This window comes from Leopardus geoffroyi, chromosome A1 (genome assembly GCF_018350155.1).
Source record: "Leopardus geoffroyi isolate Oge1 chromosome A1, O.geoffroyi_Oge1_pat1.0, whole genome shotgun sequence".
Taxonomy (NCBI): Eukaryota; Metazoa; Chordata; class Mammalia; order Carnivora; family Felidae; genus Leopardus; species Leopardus geoffroyi.
Window position 1 is genome coordinate 78,106,484 of NC_059326.1, and position 19,505 is coordinate 78,125,988.

Consider the following 19,505-nt stretch of genomic DNA (forward strand, 5'->3'; position numbering starts at 1 on the left):
ATATCTCTCCACGGCGCTGTTCCTATGTGCAGCCTCAAACGGTATCTTTTTGGTTATATTGTACACAACCCGCTCATGGGCATCGTTCCCTATCATACATCTCCTAATTCCTCAGATGATGAACTGGGCACAAGAGTCAATGTATGAATATCTGCTGCTAAATTAATTAAATGAACTGGCAGGGAAAAATGTCACAGTAAGAGCTTCAAGAAACTACTCAGCAGCATTACCAACCAGAGAGGGAAAGAATTCAATAAAAATGTACATGAGGCCATATAGGTGGTTTGGGGTTTCTTTCTTCAATTTTCATTGGTTTTACTCAGTGGAACCTCTCACACAATGAAGGATCATTCAACAAGTACTGAACACCGCTTAGTTTATTGCTAACAAACCACCGAAAATGTAGTTTAAAACAACCACTGTACTACGGTCTAAGAGTCTGTGGATTCGAAAAGTTAAACTACATCAAAGGGGTAGGGTAACTTTTCTTTCCTCTAAAGAATCTGGTGCTTTGAGAAGATTTGAAGGGCTCAGGGTGACTTAAAGGGCTTGCATTGACTCATTTGGAGGCTTTACCCATGTGCCTGGACCTGGTCTAGGACAAGTCAAAATCTGGGTTCAACTGAGACTAAGAAAGCTTACCCTGGCCTCTCTATGTGCCCTGGGCATCCTTACAGTAGGGTAGTCTTGGGTTATGTGAACGTCTTCAATGCCAGCTCACACTTCCAAGAACACGTGTCTCAGCAGACAGGGCTCAAAATGCATGGCCATTTATCAGCTACCACGAAAGTCACAGAACATCACATATGCCCCAGCCTTTTGTACAAAACAGTCACAAGCATGCCTGGACCCAAAAAGTGGGCATGCACAAACCCTTAGATGGAGGGGTACTGAAGAATCTACAGCTGTTTTGTAACCATCACAACCTCCTTTTTCTTCTTTTCTCTCTTCTTTACAAGTGATTAGACACACACACAAAAAAAGGAATAAGACATAACTCCTAGTTTTAGGAGCACTCTCAAAATCTAACGGGAGAAACAAATGGGCGAGTATATATGTACAAAATTCATTTTATAGATTTATCATGTAAACCATCCACATGTTGCTGGAAACTGTCCTCAAGCAACAAGTGATATCTGCTTTTCTTCCTCTTCAATAATCTGTAATATCTGAAAATCAGGACTGCTTCTGTACCCATAGCAGTGTGACAGAAAACAAGCAGAAAACCATTGTTAGAATAAACTTTAGTTACGGGTCTTCTGCCCTAGGCCTTTGCTTCCTCATCTACAAAATGAAAATAATTATCAGACCTACCTCAAAGAATTACATAAATTGGTCTGGCACCAACCCCAGGTGCATAATAGTTGTCAATTATTATGATCTTAACAAAGAATAGAACTGCCCTCCGGCTTTGGGCATAACTCTGCTGCCTATCCATGAAATAAATTAAAATTAAAAAGCAACATTTAGTTAAATCATTTATACTTACAAAGTAAGTATTTATATCAATTGCTTTATATCAATTATTTGCCCTTTACTTGGGTTACTGATTGATGTCAAACTTTCTTCAAATCAGACGACAAAAGCAGTCACAGTACTGATTTGTGTTTGTTTCTATGTGAGTAATAGATTGCCACCGAAAGCCCACGAATGGCCACTAGGGGTTCAACTTCTTCCATGTTTTATTTCTAACCCTCGAGCTCATTTCATAATGTGAAATAATCAGAGCAATGTTTGGAAAGTACTATTTTAAAACATCTGCCTACGAGTAATTTGAATTTCGGGAACTACTTGAACTGTCTGGGTGATTTCTCAGGTAATATAATTTTGCCGCTCTGAACATCCTGGTTAGGTATCTGAATAGGATCTCACAAAAAAGAAAAACAACATCTATAGCTTTTATTTTCTGGTTGGATTAATGAAAAAGTTTCTATTAGGCTGTTAAACAGTCTCTCTTGCTTTTTTCTGTGAAGTGGAATATTTTCTCTTTCAATCTCTTCCTGATTTTGGTGCACAGTATGATCAAGATACAGTGTCTTTCCAGTTCCTTAAAATTCATAAACTAATCAGCAGCACCAAACAGTGACATACTTTTCTTAAGTTTCCTAAATTTGGGAAACAACACTGGATTTAAAAATTGCTTCTCTGGAAAGGTTCAGAGATGAATAGTTATTTCTCTCTTTAAGTGGCCAGATTAAGGAAACACGCATCCCCAGTGCAAGCTATGGAGTAATTACACTGCTGTTTATGATTTTTCAAACCCATAATTACCCATAAAGAAGCATGTACAAATAAAATACTCTGTTTATAGTTCCCGTATAAAAAGCTCTGTTGTTCAGTAACAAAGATATCAAACACCATATTTTATAAAATTGGTATTTTATAATTATCTGACTTATAGCCTGCTGTATTTCAAGAAAAAACCCATGACATTTTCATAAGGCGGCTGTAGCGTGGTCCTAATGTCAAGGCTCTGGGTAAAATCTAATTTCCACTTACAGGTTGAAAATGGGACCATATGAAAAAGAAAACTTGTTACCAAGATTGTTTTTCTCAGTAACACATTATGAGCACTGCAGCTTCTGGATTAAGATATTTACATGCCTTTAATCTTGTTCTTAATTATGTGCATCTCGAAAAAGAAAAGCCAGTATTCTCCTGGGTGTTCTCTCACATTCCCTCCTTTCCTTATTTTAATAATCATCCTGTTTATATATAAATTTACTTTTTTTGCATGTCCATTTATGAGTCACACAGGATGACATTTCTGATTATTTATTCTTTTTTTAACTAGGTGCACTGTGGGATATCTTTTATCTCGGTGTCTAAATTACTGCTGCCATATAATAATAGTGCTCAGACCATCCAACAGCAGTTTGCGCCAAAGATCCCTTTTTAGAAAGCAATATTCATTTGTCCCTACACAAATTTTTCCTATTTAGTACACAAAGATTTCATGACAAAATGCATTCCCAGAGGCAATGATTACAAATTAAATTATTAAAATGTTCCTTATGCAGCATCCTTTAACGCATCTGGTGACAATTACCATATCCTCTGCAAATAATCTCTGTGATCATTCTGAGAAAATGCATGCATTCTCTGCTGTGCGGACCTTTATTTGGCCCCTTTGATGTACCTACTCATTCCGCAACAAGAACAGGCACTTCTAGAGCCCTGAGTCATTAATCGGAGAAGTCACAGGAACTTGGTTAGACTACCCCTTGAGAGACTCTCCTTAACAAGTGACATGAACTGCATCAGATATTATCATGGTGTTTTTAAAAATTTAGGCTAAGAATAAGTTCAAAATTGCCCAGAATGGACACGGCACTACACAGGCAAACGTATACTGTGGTAATTGGTCAGGGGTAGAAAATGGGAACTCTCAGATACCATGACATGTTTTCCTTGATCTAGTGGCACCATGAACTCAGCTACTTCATCTGGTCCTGTGTATTTCAAATGTCGGGCCATTAAGATAAATTAGTATAGCATCCAGCTCTTGATCTAGGCTCAGGTCAAGATCTCACAGTTCGCAAGATTGAGGCCCAAGTCGGGCTCTGCACTGTCAGCGCTGAGCCTGTTTGGGATTCTCTTTCTCTTTCTCTCTTTCTCTCTCTCTCTCTCTCTCTCTCCCCCCCCACGCCCCTCAATGCTTGTGTTCTCTCTCTCAAAACAAATAAACATTTTTTAAATATAAATTAATATATTTGGATGAAGATATGTTTTTTCCCCTAAATCGTATCTATCACGAGTCACCTTTTCTACAATTCATCTACCTTAGTCTTGACTCGGGGGAAAAAAAGGAAATTGTTGAGTGCCGCATAGTGCCTTTAGCTATATTGTTTTAGTATTATTAATATAATCACGTCATTAAAGAAATGCAAATTTGCACTGCTTAGCTTTCACACTTCTCTGTTTAAAGTGGATACTGTGGGAAAAGTAAACATCCATCCAATTAACAGGTAATATTGGAGAAGTGAACATCATTTCCTCAGCGGTGATGCACAATGTTTCTGACAAAGACCGTGAACCAAAAACGTTGATTACCAAAACACCATTTCAAGTCTTTGGGAATATGTTATTTGTCTTAACTGCGGTTATGTATCGGTCTTATTTTTCTTTTCATATGTGGATACAGCAAAATAGAAGCAAGGAAAAGCTTACAGCATCGACACTGGAGCATGGGAAATAAAGGACAGTTTACTCTCCAGCTAGCACATCCGTGGGGCTGCGCCTCTGGACCACGTGACAGGCAAAGATGAGCCCCTTCATCAAAGTTAACAATTACTCCCGCAATTTGGACCTTTTAAAAATCTCTACCTTTTATGAAATTATTGAGGAACATCAAAAATTAATCACCATAGCTTTAAGGAAACATTTTAGACTTTTATTATGAAAAGGTTTGAGTTCTTAATATCGCATACGAGATGTTAAGATTAAAGATTTGGGACTTATAAATATCAACGGATTTTGTAAACCTTCCTCATATTTTGAAGTATCTGGATTTGAGAAAATTATTGGTCAAAGGCTAAATAAATCAACGAACAAAATGTTCGGGTACTCTTACAGTATGCTTATTTTTACCAAAAAACAATAGATAGATAGATAGATAGATAGATAGATAGATAGATAGATGATAGATAGATAGATGATAGATAGATGGATAGATAGCCTTTTGGACTCCTGGGAGGTAAAACAGTCTATTATACATGATTGGCCCATTTTATCCATTAAGTCCTAAGAACAAAAAATATACATATCTAAATACCTAAAGATTTAATTAATTATTTTAATAATCTTAAAAAAAAAAAAAAAAAGCAAAAAATTGAAAGGGGAATTCAAGTCCACGGTTGACCAGGTAACAAGTATAAGAGTTGAAAAAAACAAATAATCCATATTCATCATTGAAATCCAACTATGCCCACAAGGATCTTGCTTACTGAGACTCGAACACCCTCTTCTTTACTGGAATCTGCAGACACACTGAATAAAACTGAAGTTTAAAAATTCCAAACTGAAATGATACAAAAGGATTCATTTCTCCTAAGTGACTCAAAATTTCAATATACTTTTGAGACACTTCATGAGACACACAGAACATATCTGAAACTTGTCATAATCTGCCAGCCCTCCATAGAGCAGATCCATGGGGAGACTCACAGCTCCAATGACAGCAAGGTCATTTGCATTTGCGTGTCCTCCTTTTTCCCCAGGACTTCCCTTGGACTTGGGCTGAGGCCACGGCCTCAGAAAGCACAGGTGCCCCAGACAGAGCTTCTTGCCTAATGGCTCCTAGCAGCCAGCCCAGTTGTCACTACGGGGAAGGAGATATCCTGTTTTTAAGGGTTTAAGATTCAGAGGACCTTTCTAAAAACAGTTGTTTCTCTTCAGACAAATGATCCCAGCTTATCTAGGGTCACTGTGATTCCCAAGGTTAAATATATCACAGGGCTTTATGGAAACTAAGCTCAAGATCTCTATCAGGCAGTTGATCTGAACTAGAAGGACAGCTTTGATTAGAAGCTAATTACTGGATTAGAAGGACAAACCTGTCAATGTTTCCTACCAGCTCAGTGTCTACACAGTAGGAAGAGGGGTGTTATTCAGCCTGGCAGTACAGAGCCATTATCTCCTTCCAGGGTGGCTTGAGCTGAGAGGAAAACTCGCCAGCTACATTTTATTATCCACCTGCCTTGCTCCTCCTCTCAGTGACGCTTCAAACTGCATAGCAGCACCCCTATCTCATAGGACCCGGTGGAACAGCAATCTGAACCTTGACTCATCTTTTAGGCCCTGTTTGTTTCCCACACAAAGCTGCTGCAGCAACAAGAAATCTAGATGAAGTGTCTTGTGTTTCTTTTTATGTGCAAAAGAACTTTATTTTCCATCTAGTCTAGCTGCTTTCCACCCACATTCTCCGCCCTAAAAGCGAAAACAAAAACAAAACAAAACAACTAGACATGAGCAACAATTTGTGACAGTGTGATATAGTAACTAAGTTAAGTCTCTGATATTAAGCACCACATACTACTGGGTTTGAATTCTGGCTACACCACACTCACCTGTGAGAACTTGAGCGCATTCCTTAACTGCTCTAAACCTCAGTCACTGTCACCCCATTTGCTGATAAAGCTAGTTTTGCCCATGATATTGGACTGTTGTAGGGAATAAACAAGATATGAATGTTAGAGTTATCAGCATTGGGCTTGTTTGTGGTAAAAACATAATAAATGGGTACAATTCGATAGCAGTGTGCAATTTTACACAGTAATTTTGTTCCTGGCGATAATATCCCCAAAGAACTGGATATGGGGGGTGAGTGAATGCCTGAAAAGAAGTGCCACAAAACAAATAGAGAAAGGTCATTATTCACCTTTTCCTTCCCAGTCTGACCATGTTTTTGAGTCCTGCTTGAGAGTTAGTAACAGTGATTGATGTGTTTGTGATCAGAAGATAACAGAAGATAAATGTTTTTGCAACTCCGCAATAACCAAAAAAAAAAAAAAATTTCCTTATAGATTAGTCTAACTCCATTCCTATATATCCTCAGGATAAGCATATGTAGTTGATTTGTTCTTTTTAAAAGTTATTCGGACTGATAACAATATGAATAGGAACCAAAAAATAAATAATTTAAAGTTGATATTGTCAAGACTTTTATTTTGCAAAGTATTATTATTATGAGCAAGGTGCTAGGCTAAGAAAATAGTTATATTTTCTGTGTAAGATCATTTTTCTCTGACAGGGATTGACACTAAGTACAATCTCACTGCGCAAAGTTATCTCTTCTGGGTCCTTCATTTTATGCCAAAGGCTGTTGTTTGGAATATTTAAAATCATCTGGTCAACCAGCAACATGAGGGCAAGATGCCCCCTGTAGGGTCACAGCAGATCGCAGATCGCTCCCATCCCATTTGCACATCTTCTGTAGCAATGTGCTCTCATTTCCTTAGGCAACTGTTTCCATTGTACCCTTTAATAGAACACTCTTTCTTATAGAGAGTAAAGATATTCCTGCACAAAACACCCATATACAGAGCCTAGAGCCACGCAAAGTACTGGATAACAAGTCTCCCCTTCCATATGATGATTTTTATCTAGTTAAAGAACCTTGCTGGGCCTCTCTGTGTCTTCTCTTTCTCAGGGCAATCATGTTCCCACTCATGATGCACAGCCCGTCTTTTATTCTCCCCATTCAGTTTCTATATCTTAGCACTTGCCATGTTTGCCTTTTGTGCTAGCTCTAGTTCAGTATCGAGGCAATCTTTTACCCAACTCCCTCTCCCAATTAATAAAAATACTAAGTATGGCTAAACGGGTAAATGTGGGTCAGAGCAAAAAATTACAGGGACGCAAAAAACAAACACAAACCCAAGTATCTAGAAAGCAGGGCAAAGAGCCCCATCTTTTAAAATGGATTTTGAAGGCAACACTTTACGATGCCTCACAAACTACTTAATACAGAAGTTTCCCCCAGAATTTTGTTTTAACCAATAGGGTCCCAGGAGATGTTAGATCATCACAGTTGTTTCCCACTTGTCCTCTCAAAACAACTCGTGCACAAAAGGGCTCAAATCCCCCTGGACTAATCTAAGAGAATCCACTCAGTCTAAAACCCAACACATGTTCATTTTTCACCTAAAACAGAGCAAAACTCGAGCTTTAAGAATGGAATATTTTCACTCCAAATGAACTTTTGTTTTCTGTTTTATTGTAGGATTGTTCAATAATTTATTCACCTTTCTAGAGAAGCAGAAGGAATGTAGATGTAATAAAGCTGAGAATGTTATCATGCAAGATGAAAAGTCTGCTTATAAAACTCTGGTAAATGAGTGTTGTTTACCAGAAAATGTCTGTGAGATCTCAGGAGAAGACTATGTTAATTTTACTGATTTTCTCATAGCTTTTTCCCCCATGGCTTTTAATAACTTGTCACCATTTGTTGGGCATCATCAAGTCCTAGGTTGGGTATATTTATACACATGGGAGTCTTTTGATTTCTTCCCTGTTACCATCTTATAGAGAGAGATACTAAAATCCCTATTTTAAGTAAGTTGGGTGATAACATGTAACTAATAAATGGTGAATCTAAAGAGCTGAACCCAGACTATCCTCACTTGTTCTTTTAACCATTATACTGTATTCTCTCTTCAGTTTAAAGTTAATTTCTATTTCTAATTCAATAATTTTTTAAAGAAATCCTGTAAAGAAATGGCCTCATTCAATTCAGCGGATTCCCTAAATACACAATTAAACCCCAGGGCAACACATTCCTAAAGAAAATGTGTACAGTAACACATAGTATGTAATTGTTGATATTTACAATCAGTAGTTATTTTATATTATTTGAAAAGGAATTTCCTACTACATTTAAGCATATTCAAGATGACAAATGTGTTTGTTTTCTGACATTCTGAAATTAAAGTTTTGTTCTTGTTCAAAACATAAACAAAACAAGGGATCTGAGATGTACAGCAGAATGCACACAGATACAACCTCTCCTCCTCCCCAAGGCTAAGAATAGATGGGAGCCTATCACCTCTTCTTTGGGATCTGGTGCCATCGCTCATTTTTTTGTGAGTCTGGTACTCTCTGTCTCGTATACCTATCTGGGTCCTAGATCAAAAGTTATGAATATTCTAAAGTTTATTGCATCATAAAATATTTATTTCTTTAAATTCCACATCTTTCCACCTACCCCGTTCTCCTCCTCTTTTCTCTCTTAAGGAAGAGTAGTTCAGACGAGCCTTTATCTCAGCTCCAATTTATTCCTTAGTCCATCACAATTTGATATCTCTCCCTACCAATCTATCAAAACTACTCTCATAATCAATAAGGAAAATAATTGCCAAATCCAGTGACCTAGTCCTGGGCTCATCCTATGTGTCCTATCTGCAAGGTAAGACACTCCTGACTGATTCTGCACCTTTCTTAAAATCCTTCCCTATACCTTTCAGATTAGCACATTTTCATGATTCTTTCTCCGTCCCCTCTTCCTCTGCTTCTCCCTCTCCCTCCTCTCTCTTGCACATTCATCCTTCTCCCTCACATCTTCACTCTTATTCCTCATTCTTCTCTGTCTCCTTCCTTGTCTGGTCCCCTTTCAGCTCAAACCCTCAGATGTTGTTCTTCCTCAGGATTCATCTTTGGCTTTCTGTCCGTATAATTTTTCGCTAAGTCATCTAATCTCTGTCCATAGCTTCCCAAATCAATTTTAGTATATGTGCTGCCGAAGTGAGCACCATAGCTTCCCAAATCAAACGCATTTGTAGAGTGTGAACTTCACCACCAAACTTCCTATCACATGGTGTGCGATCTATTGGGTATCTCCTGCTATCATTATCTATAAAAATGAAGTCCTTGTTTCTTTCAACAATCTCAATTCCAACTCATTCTTCCCTCTGTATCTCTTATCTCTTCAAATGGTATCAACACCAGGGTTCCTGGGTGGCTCAGTGAGTTAGGCATCTGACTCTTGATTACGGCTCAGGTCATGATCTCAAGGTTTGTGGGGTCAAGACCCACGTCAAGCTCTGCCCTGACAGCACAGAGCCTGCCTGGGATTCTCTCTCTCTCCCTCCTTCCCTCTGCCCCTCCCCTGCTCACATTCTCTAAATAAATAAATAAATAAATAAATAAACATCAGTTAATTGATTAATTAATTAACAGAAGGTATCAACATCCATAATCTCACTTTTTATAAATTTTGAATCACATCTTTCCTCTACAGTCGGTAAGTTTGAAATGAGAAAAGGCTCCTGAATCTTGCCTTTCTTCTCCACTTTCATAGTCACTGTAGTCATTCTGCCCAACATGGTAGCCACTAGACACTGAGGCTATTTAAATGTAGACTAATTTAAGTTTAAATAAAATTTAAAATCCAGAACTTCATTCGCCCTAGCCACATTTCAACTGCTTAGTAGCCACACACAGCTAGGGGCTACCATATTGGACAGGGTGGAGTATAAAACATTTATTTTGCCATAGAAAGTTCTGATGAAAGGGCCTCCTGGGTGGCTCAGTCGGTTAAGCGTCTGACTTCAGCTCAGGTCATGATTTCACGGTCCGTGAGTTCGAGCCCTGCGTCTGGCTCTGTGCTGTCAGTTCAGAAGCTGCCTGCTTCAGATTCTGTGTCTCCTCCTCTTTCGGCCCCTCCCCAACTCACGCTGTCTCTATCAAAAAATGAATAAATGTTAAAAAAAAATTTTTAAGAAAGTTCTGATGAAGAATACTGACTTATAGCCATCATATTACCCCTAAGGAATACTGCAGATTCTGAACAGATCTCTCTGGCATTACTTCACCCTGTTCCTGCCTATTATCACATTGTTGCCAAAGCTAATTTTTGAGAAAAACAAAGCATCCCAAAAGAATCCTTCTTGATTAAAATTCCTGCCTGATATTTTATCATACAGACAATAAAACTCAAAGACCTTAGCATGGGATATATGGTCCTTCACAACTGAGCATGAACATCTCCCTAGAGCTATTTCCTACAGCAAGATTTTTAACAGTTGTTAAATCGACGTGGAGGTATATGTGGACCTATTATGCTGATCTTTTCACTCCTTGGTTATGTTTGTAATGCTCATGATAAAAGAAAATACATTAAAGTGACAAAGTGAACTTGATCTTTATTTTTTTTAATGTTTATTTAGCTTTGAGACAGAGAGAGACAGAGCATGAGCACAGGAGGGGGAGTGAGAGAGAGGGAGACACAGAGTCCGAAGCAGGTTCCAGGCTCCGAGCTGTCAGCACAGAGCCCAACACGGGGCTCGAACTCATGAGCTGTGAGATCATGACCTGAGCCGAAGTCAGACGCTTAACCGACTGAGCCACCCAGTCGCCCCAAACTTGATCTTTAAAACTGCCCAGCTGTTTGACCTTGGAATAGTCAACTCTATGTCCTCACTTTACTCATCTATAAAATCTGTGATAAAATTACCTCATATAGAGATGATGCAAAGATTAAATGGATTAGACAAGTTTCTGACTCCTGATGAGCTCTAAAGCTTATGAAACAGCTACTGTTGAAGTTTGCTCCAGCACTTAAACTTACGAGTGATTCAAGTCATTTTCTGCAATAGCTAATCCGTTGTTATGATCGTCCATTTACACCTGAGTTCAATTTTTTTTTCAAATAAACTAAGCCAGTGATAGTTCAGTGAGAAAGAGACAGATCACTTTTGATGGCGGTAGGGATACAAAGAAAGACCCCTTAACTTTGCGTTTCCCATGGGACGCAAGGCCGGGACATTCGGCTTCCAGGGGCCATGAGAGGAAGGTAAGAAAACTGGAGGGTGGAGACACAGTTTTGACTAAAGCCCGTTTTCCCTCTTGTACGGAGCGAAGCAGCTGACACACCTAATCCCCAGGCATTTCCATAGAACCGACTTGCATTTACCCATCATGTTTTATGTGTGGACATGTTACTGCCACTGCTAAAATCAGTAACAGTGTTGAGACAGACAGTAAACTTCCATGTTTGTAAAACTTTTTTTTTTTTTTTTACCGTCTCTGGTAGCTGAGACGACATTTTGTCTATAGATGATTGAATGTAGAAACAGACTACCGAGGGGTGGTGGGGATTAATCATTACCTTTTCACATTTTAAACAACCAAGGATTAAATATTTTCATGTAGTCCAACACAATACGTACTGCAAATTGGGAATTATTTATTACTAAAGAAAGACAAATGTTAACTATCTCTTGTTTCCAGTTGTAAAGAATCAGAGTAAATTTACATTTCATTAAAGAAATTCCATTATTTGGATTGTAATTACATTTAATTCCTATGAGATAAAACTGAAATTTAATGTTTCACAGCATCTTATAATCTAAAATGTTAAAAATGAAATATGATTCATATTACAATCATTTCCAAACAGAACAATAAGATCCTCTTAAAACTAATTCCTAAATTAAGCTGTTGTAATCCGTGACTGCTTATGAATATCAAGTAGTTACTACAGTAATATAGAAATAAGTTAAAAAAACAAAAACACAAAAAAACCATGGCTTATCATTACAATAGAAGTGAAAAAGAATTAGAATTTCCTAGGATTGATAAAATTAATTAATTATTTAATCCTATGAAAAGCCAAAATGTTTTCTCTCACAACCAACCATGTACTTTTTAAAAAGTCTGAACTTTAGCCATTTACATAGGCTAAAATTACAGACAAAAGTAATTAGACTGGGGCTCCTCTAATCAAATAGCTGATCAGTCTCAGGAAGATAATCATTGAGTTCTGTGCTCATGTGATCAACCCATTATTGAACACTAGTATGGTAACCCAGTTCTCCCTAAAAGAAAGAATTGCCATAGCCAATGGGCCCATCCTCAAACATTCAAATCTCTGGTCTTCTCTGCATCCAACTCCTTCTCTCCACGTTCTCTCTGGGCATATCTCTTTCCCTTTTCACCCAGCTGGATCGTTTTTCATCTATTCCCTCAATCTAGTTGCTACATATTTGCTCCCCTGCACTCTGGCTATGTCCTGTTACCCCTCCCACTTTTCAAAAATATCTGAGCTCCATTCTCATCACATGACAGTCACCAGGAAAACTAGAAATGCCAAGCCCATGACACAAGCCAGACCAATGAAATCAGAATCTCTTTGGCACTAAGATCTTCTTCACAGATCCCCGGGACATTCCAGCGTGACCCCAAGGACCATGATCCAGCCTAAATGTTCACTGATATTGAAGAACCATCTCCGCAGTATATATCAATATAAATAAAACAAATGACAAAATGTTTGGTGCTGAGTTCATGTGAGGTTGATATAGAAGATAAAGATTTAAACAGGAAATTAGGAATGGAAATTAAAGCAACAGGTCAGATAATTCAAACCAAATGTTCTCTTGTTTGAAATAGTTATGTGTATATTTGTTCTTGCATAATCAACTTAGCAAGAAAAGATATCTTAATGTATTATGATATGTATGTGGGGGAGCACTGGGCTGAAAGAATTCTTTGATCTCCTTTCCTTCACACTTAATTCACCTTGCATATGCAGACACCAACTTCATCTAATTACAGTGATTAACCAATGTATAACGGCAATTATTGAAACTTTGTGGATATGCCCTATATAGCTACTAATCTGACCCAGTTACAAGCTCAAAGTAAAAATATTTGTTCTTTAGTCTATAAAACAAGCATCTAATATTAAGATAGTCTATAAAACAGGCATCTAATATTAAGATAAATTTTGGGGTGTTTCCTTATAAAAATAAAACACAGATCATAAATCAGTAGTTGCATACAGAGCAAAAACATAATAAATAAAAAATCTGGATCATAAAAATGATTATGATCATGGTGTTCATCTTATAAATTACCTTATTAATGGTTAAAGTGATCATCTGCATGGTTAGACTATTTGATTTTTCAGATGAAAATAATTAAGTGGTAGAATATAAAAAGTCGTATTTGCAGATTCATTCCACACTTCTGAACAGTGTCATAATACCCACAATTGCACTTAATCAACAGCAAAATAATATTTTAGTAGAAAAAATTGTAAGATATTTGATTTTCTTTAAAAATATTATTTCTTAAGAATTTATAGTGCATGACACCAAAATAAATAAGAACTTAAGAAATGCCTTTTTTTTCAAACTGCAAATTATGTAACCCAAAGTCTACGTTATCAAATTGGTTACTGTTTGTAAGTGGTTCCTGCAAATATTACAGAAAGCTTCAGTTATCAGAATTGTTACATATGCCTAACACTGGCAGAGCATCTCTTTGGTCAATGTCTGTTAAATAAAAATAGGCAATAGAATCTGCTTTAATATGAGACTATAAAACTAAAAATATGAGAATGCATATATTCTTGAGAGTATAAAGATTAGACTTGTGCCGACAGAACTAAAATACAGATGATGTAATGATTTATGTTAGAATCTAACCTCAAACCTGCTTTCACTGACCATCTGTCTTAAGGTATAGTAAGTAAATAAAGCTAGCAGTAACAAAAACTCACCTGTTCACACAGAATTTTGTATTCCCTAAGTATATTTATATACATATATAATATATGTATATAATTTTTACACATTTTATAACATTAATTTTTGTAATATATACATTTTTATAATTTTTATAATATCGATTTTCAAGAGTGCTTACAAGCTAAAGAATGCCATATTTAAGGGAAAATCTTCATTTAAGTAAAAAAAATCAAGTATGTTAATCATGTACATATGTAATTTTATATCTTAGAACACCATATTTTTAATAATATCACCTAGCTTAAAATTTTTTAAATATCTGTTAGATTCTTATTAAACATATCAAAAAACACTATTTTGAAAAACACTGTGAATCACTGTCATATAATTTTTGCTGCTTTATGTAATATAGCAGCTTGAATGTTATAATGTAAATGACACATGCAATAATTTTTATTCTTTATTTTTTCATAAATTACTTCCTAGATAAATGTGTATATTTTCTTTAAAAAAATTAAACCAGCTATTTCTCAGAATAGTAAGAAATTTTCTTGGATACAAATGATTTCTATTATATGTTGAAATATAAAGGTTTGCTAAAGTAAATCCAAGCTGTATTTGATCTCTAATTACTTTGGACTCAAGACCTTATTATTGTATTAGATTAATAGTAAGGTTTTTTTTTTTTCAACATAATGAATCAAAAAGCCTTTTTAAAAATTTAAATAGAAATTAAATTTAATCTAGTTTAATTTTACACATACATGCTATTGGCAGTTTTCTAAATGGGGGGGACTAGAATATAAAACTAGAAGGTAATTAATATATGTCCTAACTTTTAAAAGCTAGAAATAACTGCATTGATCATTTGATTATATATCAGTACAATAAAGTTAGTATATTTATCCTAAAATATGAATTACAATAGTTTGTATACCTAATATCATTAAGTATTTTATGTCTATAACTCTGTAAATATATTTATAAACTATCAAAACTGGATTTTTTCATGAATACATTACCAATCCCAGAAATATAATGCATTTACTTTTAATGTAGCCTAGGACTTTGTGGCTACCTTAAAATATGGAAAATTTCACATAGAATGTATATTCTGAACAAGGCCCTTGATGATAGTCCTCATTTCATAATTATAAGTTTGAAATAAGTATGTTTAGAAATAACTCACACATCTTTCAAATGTGTGCAAGTAGCATTTGAAGCCATATAACATAATTTGTATTTGGATATGTTTGTGGCCTTTGCAGAATCATAAACAAATCATACATTAAACTAAAAAACTAAGCAATTGATTTGTGAGTTATCAACCAAAAACACTGACACCTTAAATTTGAAACTGTAATTTTTGAAAACAGTTACTGTGGAATAAATATGTCAGATTGACAAATCAACCGAAATCACACAACCAAGAAATAGCTCCAAGACATCCTGGGTAACAAATTCTGTGTGGTGGAGATAAGAAATTCAATTGTCTGTATTTACTTTTCCATGTGAAGAAAAGGAACTGATATTTGTATAATATGCTTTTGTGTATGCAGTTAATGATGACTATTTTATACTGACACACAATACAGAAGTAGTTTACAACATCACAAGTTAGTTTAACCTACACTATACTTTATAGCGATGAATGATAACATAGTTATAAAGTTGAGATTTATGTCAGGTCAAGGAGAAGATAAACATTTACATATATTTAAAATCTGGGTATTTGAACAAAAATCTATTTGACATGTTTATCTGAAAATATGTTGCCGTCTATTGACAATACAGACTATGTTTTAAATACTGTCCTATGCAAATTGGGATTACTAGAAATTTCTATAAAAGTTTGCATTCAAGGAAGCAAACAAAATTATATTATTACAAGCTACCACTTTTGAACATAACTACAGTGAAATCTTTGCAACCTTTTTATTAGCAGTGTAATTAGCAGACACATGAGTGTCCTTATCTTTACAATTCTGAGGCAACATATCTTGTCAAAATAAATAACTATGCAATAAATATGCTAGTCATTCATTAACTTCTGCCATTAAGAGTAAGTTTGATCCCCAGGCATGAGTTATAATGGTATGTTTAAGAAAAACAGAAAGTTTAAGATCCATTTATCTAGTGAAGTAGCATTCCAGATTAATGTTGTAAACTCAGTATTACTATCTGAAAAGAAGCCCTATTTCTAGTCTTTTAAAGAATGTTGACAAAGCAAGTTTAGTTTGAGTTTAGCTTAATTGTCAAAAGCACAATTAATCAATCCAAAGTAAAATACAGCCCTTGAACTATGTTCATTTTAAACAGGTATCCCTTTGCCCAGTTCTCTAGTCAAAGTATCACAAAAGCCTTTGATCCATACTGCCCTTGATTACACTTCCCCAATACAAAGCAAGTGAGGCAGAAGAGGGACAGTTCTGTTCCTGAGTGGACTTGGGGGAGTAGTCAAGAGAAAGGAAGAGACTGTGGTGTATTTTTTTCTTCTGAAAAGCAATAGTATTTTCTTGTGCTGTTTAAGAGATTACCCCTGGGATGAAACATAAAGGCTTATTGAGATTCTGTCATCATTTCTTCCCTACTAAAAGGTCACTGCAGTATATTCATCTTCAACAGAGCTCTGGGGCAAATCTCATTTCAGCACCACGGACAGAGACACTTCTACTGGCACTGGCGCCCTTGATTAATTACATTGACCATTTCTTAAGAAACTGGCATTGGCTTCTCCTTTGTCAATCAGCAAGTATTATATCCATTATTATATTCAACAGGAAGAGGCTGAATATAATACACTCTATTAAGGAGCTCATAGCATCTAGCATTTGCCATTTAGCACTTCTGTAGAGGATCCTGATAATTAAAGCTAATTACGTAAGGTGTGTTAAATTAGCTAACACTGTTCATCGATCACCAGATATTTAAATAAAACTTTCTACTCCTAATGAGTCTCAGATCAGTTATTATACAAATATCTAAGAGAAAACAGGAAACTTATGGTGAATAAATACACTTAGGTAGGCCTCCATACTTCCCAAACAACCAGAATTACCCCTGTGAAACAAGTAAAATGCTTTTTCATTCTTCCTGCATAAACAACTACAAACACTTTCTTTTGTCCCTCTGGCCAACCAACTTAATGATGTCACTATATCAGAGAGAACATGTGTGCAGGTCCATAAGCCAAACCACACATGCCTGTCACTGACTGATTTTATCTGGGGTCATCAGTATCCAGTTCCATCTGTCTTCCTAACAAGCTGCATTCAAATTCCATTAAAAAAAATGGTAACAGAGTTTGAACCAACTGCATAGATGTAACAGATAGCAAAGCATCAGCTTTATCATCTCAGAACGCCAGGGTCTCTCCTGAGCTTCCAAGGATTCCCAGAAGGCACCAGTCCACCGGCAATCCTCAAGGTGTTCCCAACTTAAGTAAGTCAGGCCCTCCTAACCACAAAAACAACAAGTGAAGTAACAAAACCAGAGTCAAAAAAAAAAAAAAAAAACTATTTTAAAACTCTAGAGGACGTCTCCGGCCAAACACACACAGACAGTAAAGCTCAAGAGGGGGCGAAAAAAAAAACCCACTGTTCCTACCTTACAGTCTTCAGGACAGGATTTCACCGAGTACTCCTCCGACTGTAAATATTTATGGAGCACACTCTCAAACTCTTCGTATTTCTCCTGAGCGTGGTGGTCGTAGTCTTGGTAAGCCTCGACGCACTGCCGGCAAGTGGCCATCTCGCCGCCCTCCTTGAGCACCACATCCAGACTACAGTTCAAAGTGTTGGGACTGGATAACCCCGAGAACAATTCCCAAAGTGTGTAGGAATTACAAAACGAAAGGTAAAAATCTGACAAGTTCCAGAGCGGAGTTGGATGCGTCCCCCTCACCTGCTGCTCCTCCCCCGCAGCCGCCACCCCCCGACTCCAGTTCCTGGCGCACACGGCGTCCGCGCTCTCCACCGTGAAGCACTGGCCCGAAGAGGCGCCCTGGGGGTAACAAGTCTCCAGGCGCCACAGCGGTTTGGCAGAGTTTCCTAGAAAAAGAGCCTTGCTCCGGTTGTTTTTGCCTCGGTCGCCCTTGCCGCCGCCGCCGTCTCCCGGGGAGGGGGGCAGGGTGGGGGACGAGGAGGCGGAGAGGAGTCTGTGCGCCTGGGCGGCGGGCGAGGACTCCCCCATGCTCGCCAGGAGCGCGGGCCAGGAGGGCTCCTGCTGCCGCTGCCGCTGCTGCTGCTGCTGCTGCTGCTGCCGCTGCCGCTGCTGCTGCTGCCGCTGCTGCTGCTGATGCTGCTGATGTTGCTGCTGCTGCTGCTGCTCCTTGTCCCGGGCCCGGGTCAGCTTGGCCTCGGCGCAGAACCACAAGTGATCAGAGAGCAGGACTGTGAAAAACAAGAGAGATGCCAGAGACAGTCGCCATTTCTGAGCCCTCTCTGAATCGATGAACGGTTTCTCGTTCTCCCGGGGTGCGGCCAACCAGATTTTTAAGCCGTCGTCATACTGCCGACACATCCAAGCACCCCTGGTCATATTTTGGGAACGCACAGCCCTGGCCGACTCCACCGTGAGGGCTCCTGTGCCGGTGTCACCACAATATGCATTGACTTAAAGGGTTTAATTTCCTTATCCCCTCCTCCCGGTTCTCTCTCTCTCTCTCTCTCTCTCTCTCTCTCTCTCCCTCTCTCTCTTTCTCCTTTCTCTTTTTGCCTACATAAATATTACCAATCTTTGGAGGAAGATCTGACTTGCTCCCGACCTAATCATAAGCCGACCCCATCGTCTGTAGAGTGGAAAACAATAATGGAGAGAGAGAGAGAGAAAGAGGGAGAGAGAGAGAGAGAGAGAGAGAGGCAGTCGGAGGAGGCAGGGGCTGGTGGCCGGTGGTGAGCTGAGTGCAGGAGGTGATGGTGGAGGTGGCGGGGTGGCTGGCGCTGATCCTCTCTCACCCAGGCATTGTCACAGCGCGGGTCCCCATGGCCCCGCTGAGGACAGCCCGCTCTCCCCTGCCAGGGGCATGCCGCGTCTCCGCTGCCCACTGACGGCGACCAGAGCGCCTCCCCAGCTCCGCTCCTCTCCTCCTCCTCCTCCTCCTCCTCCTCCTCCTCCTCCTCCTCCTCTTCCTCCTCCTTCCTCTCCTTCTCCTTTCTCTCCTCCTCCGCCTGCTCCTACTTCTCGCTCGCTCTCCCCGAGTCCGGAGCCTGGGCAGCCACCGCCGGCAGGGCTCTCCCTCCCCCCCACCCCCCACCCCGCGCTCGAACTGCCGCCGCCGCCGCCGCCGCCGCCGCCGCCGCCGCCGCCGCAGGTCTGCCCGCGGGCGCCGCCGCGGCCGGGCTCCGACTGCTGACGCCGCCTCCCCCGGACCTCGGGGCCGAATCGCCTGGGCTGGGCTTCCCGAGAGCCACAGTCATCTTCAGTCCCCGGCTAAGTTGCCGCCATCTTCGTCCTGGAGAAACACTTTTTTGGGGGGGAGCACTGGCTTTTGCGTCATCTCCTCCCGCGCGGAGATCTCTCCATCCTGGCGCATTG

General features: G+C 38.8%; 1 protein-coding gene across 2 annotated transcripts in view; it reads right to left on the bottom strand.

Annotated features, from left to right (window-relative positions):
* The window catches only part of NALF1 (NALCN channel auxiliary factor 1), a 628,680-nt gene extending 609,758 nt beyond the window's left edge, over positions 1–18,922 (bottom strand). For both annotated transcript variants that reach the window (XM_045481803.1, XM_045481814.1), the window contains exon 1: positions 17,577–18,922. In XM_045481803.1, coding sequence (XP_045337759.1) covers positions 17,577–18,509 — 933 coding nt within the window. In that variant the 5' untranslated portion in view covers positions 18,510–18,922. The remainder of the gene's footprint in view (positions 1–17,576) is intronic.
* Positions 18,923–19,505: the final 583 nt, after the last annotated feature.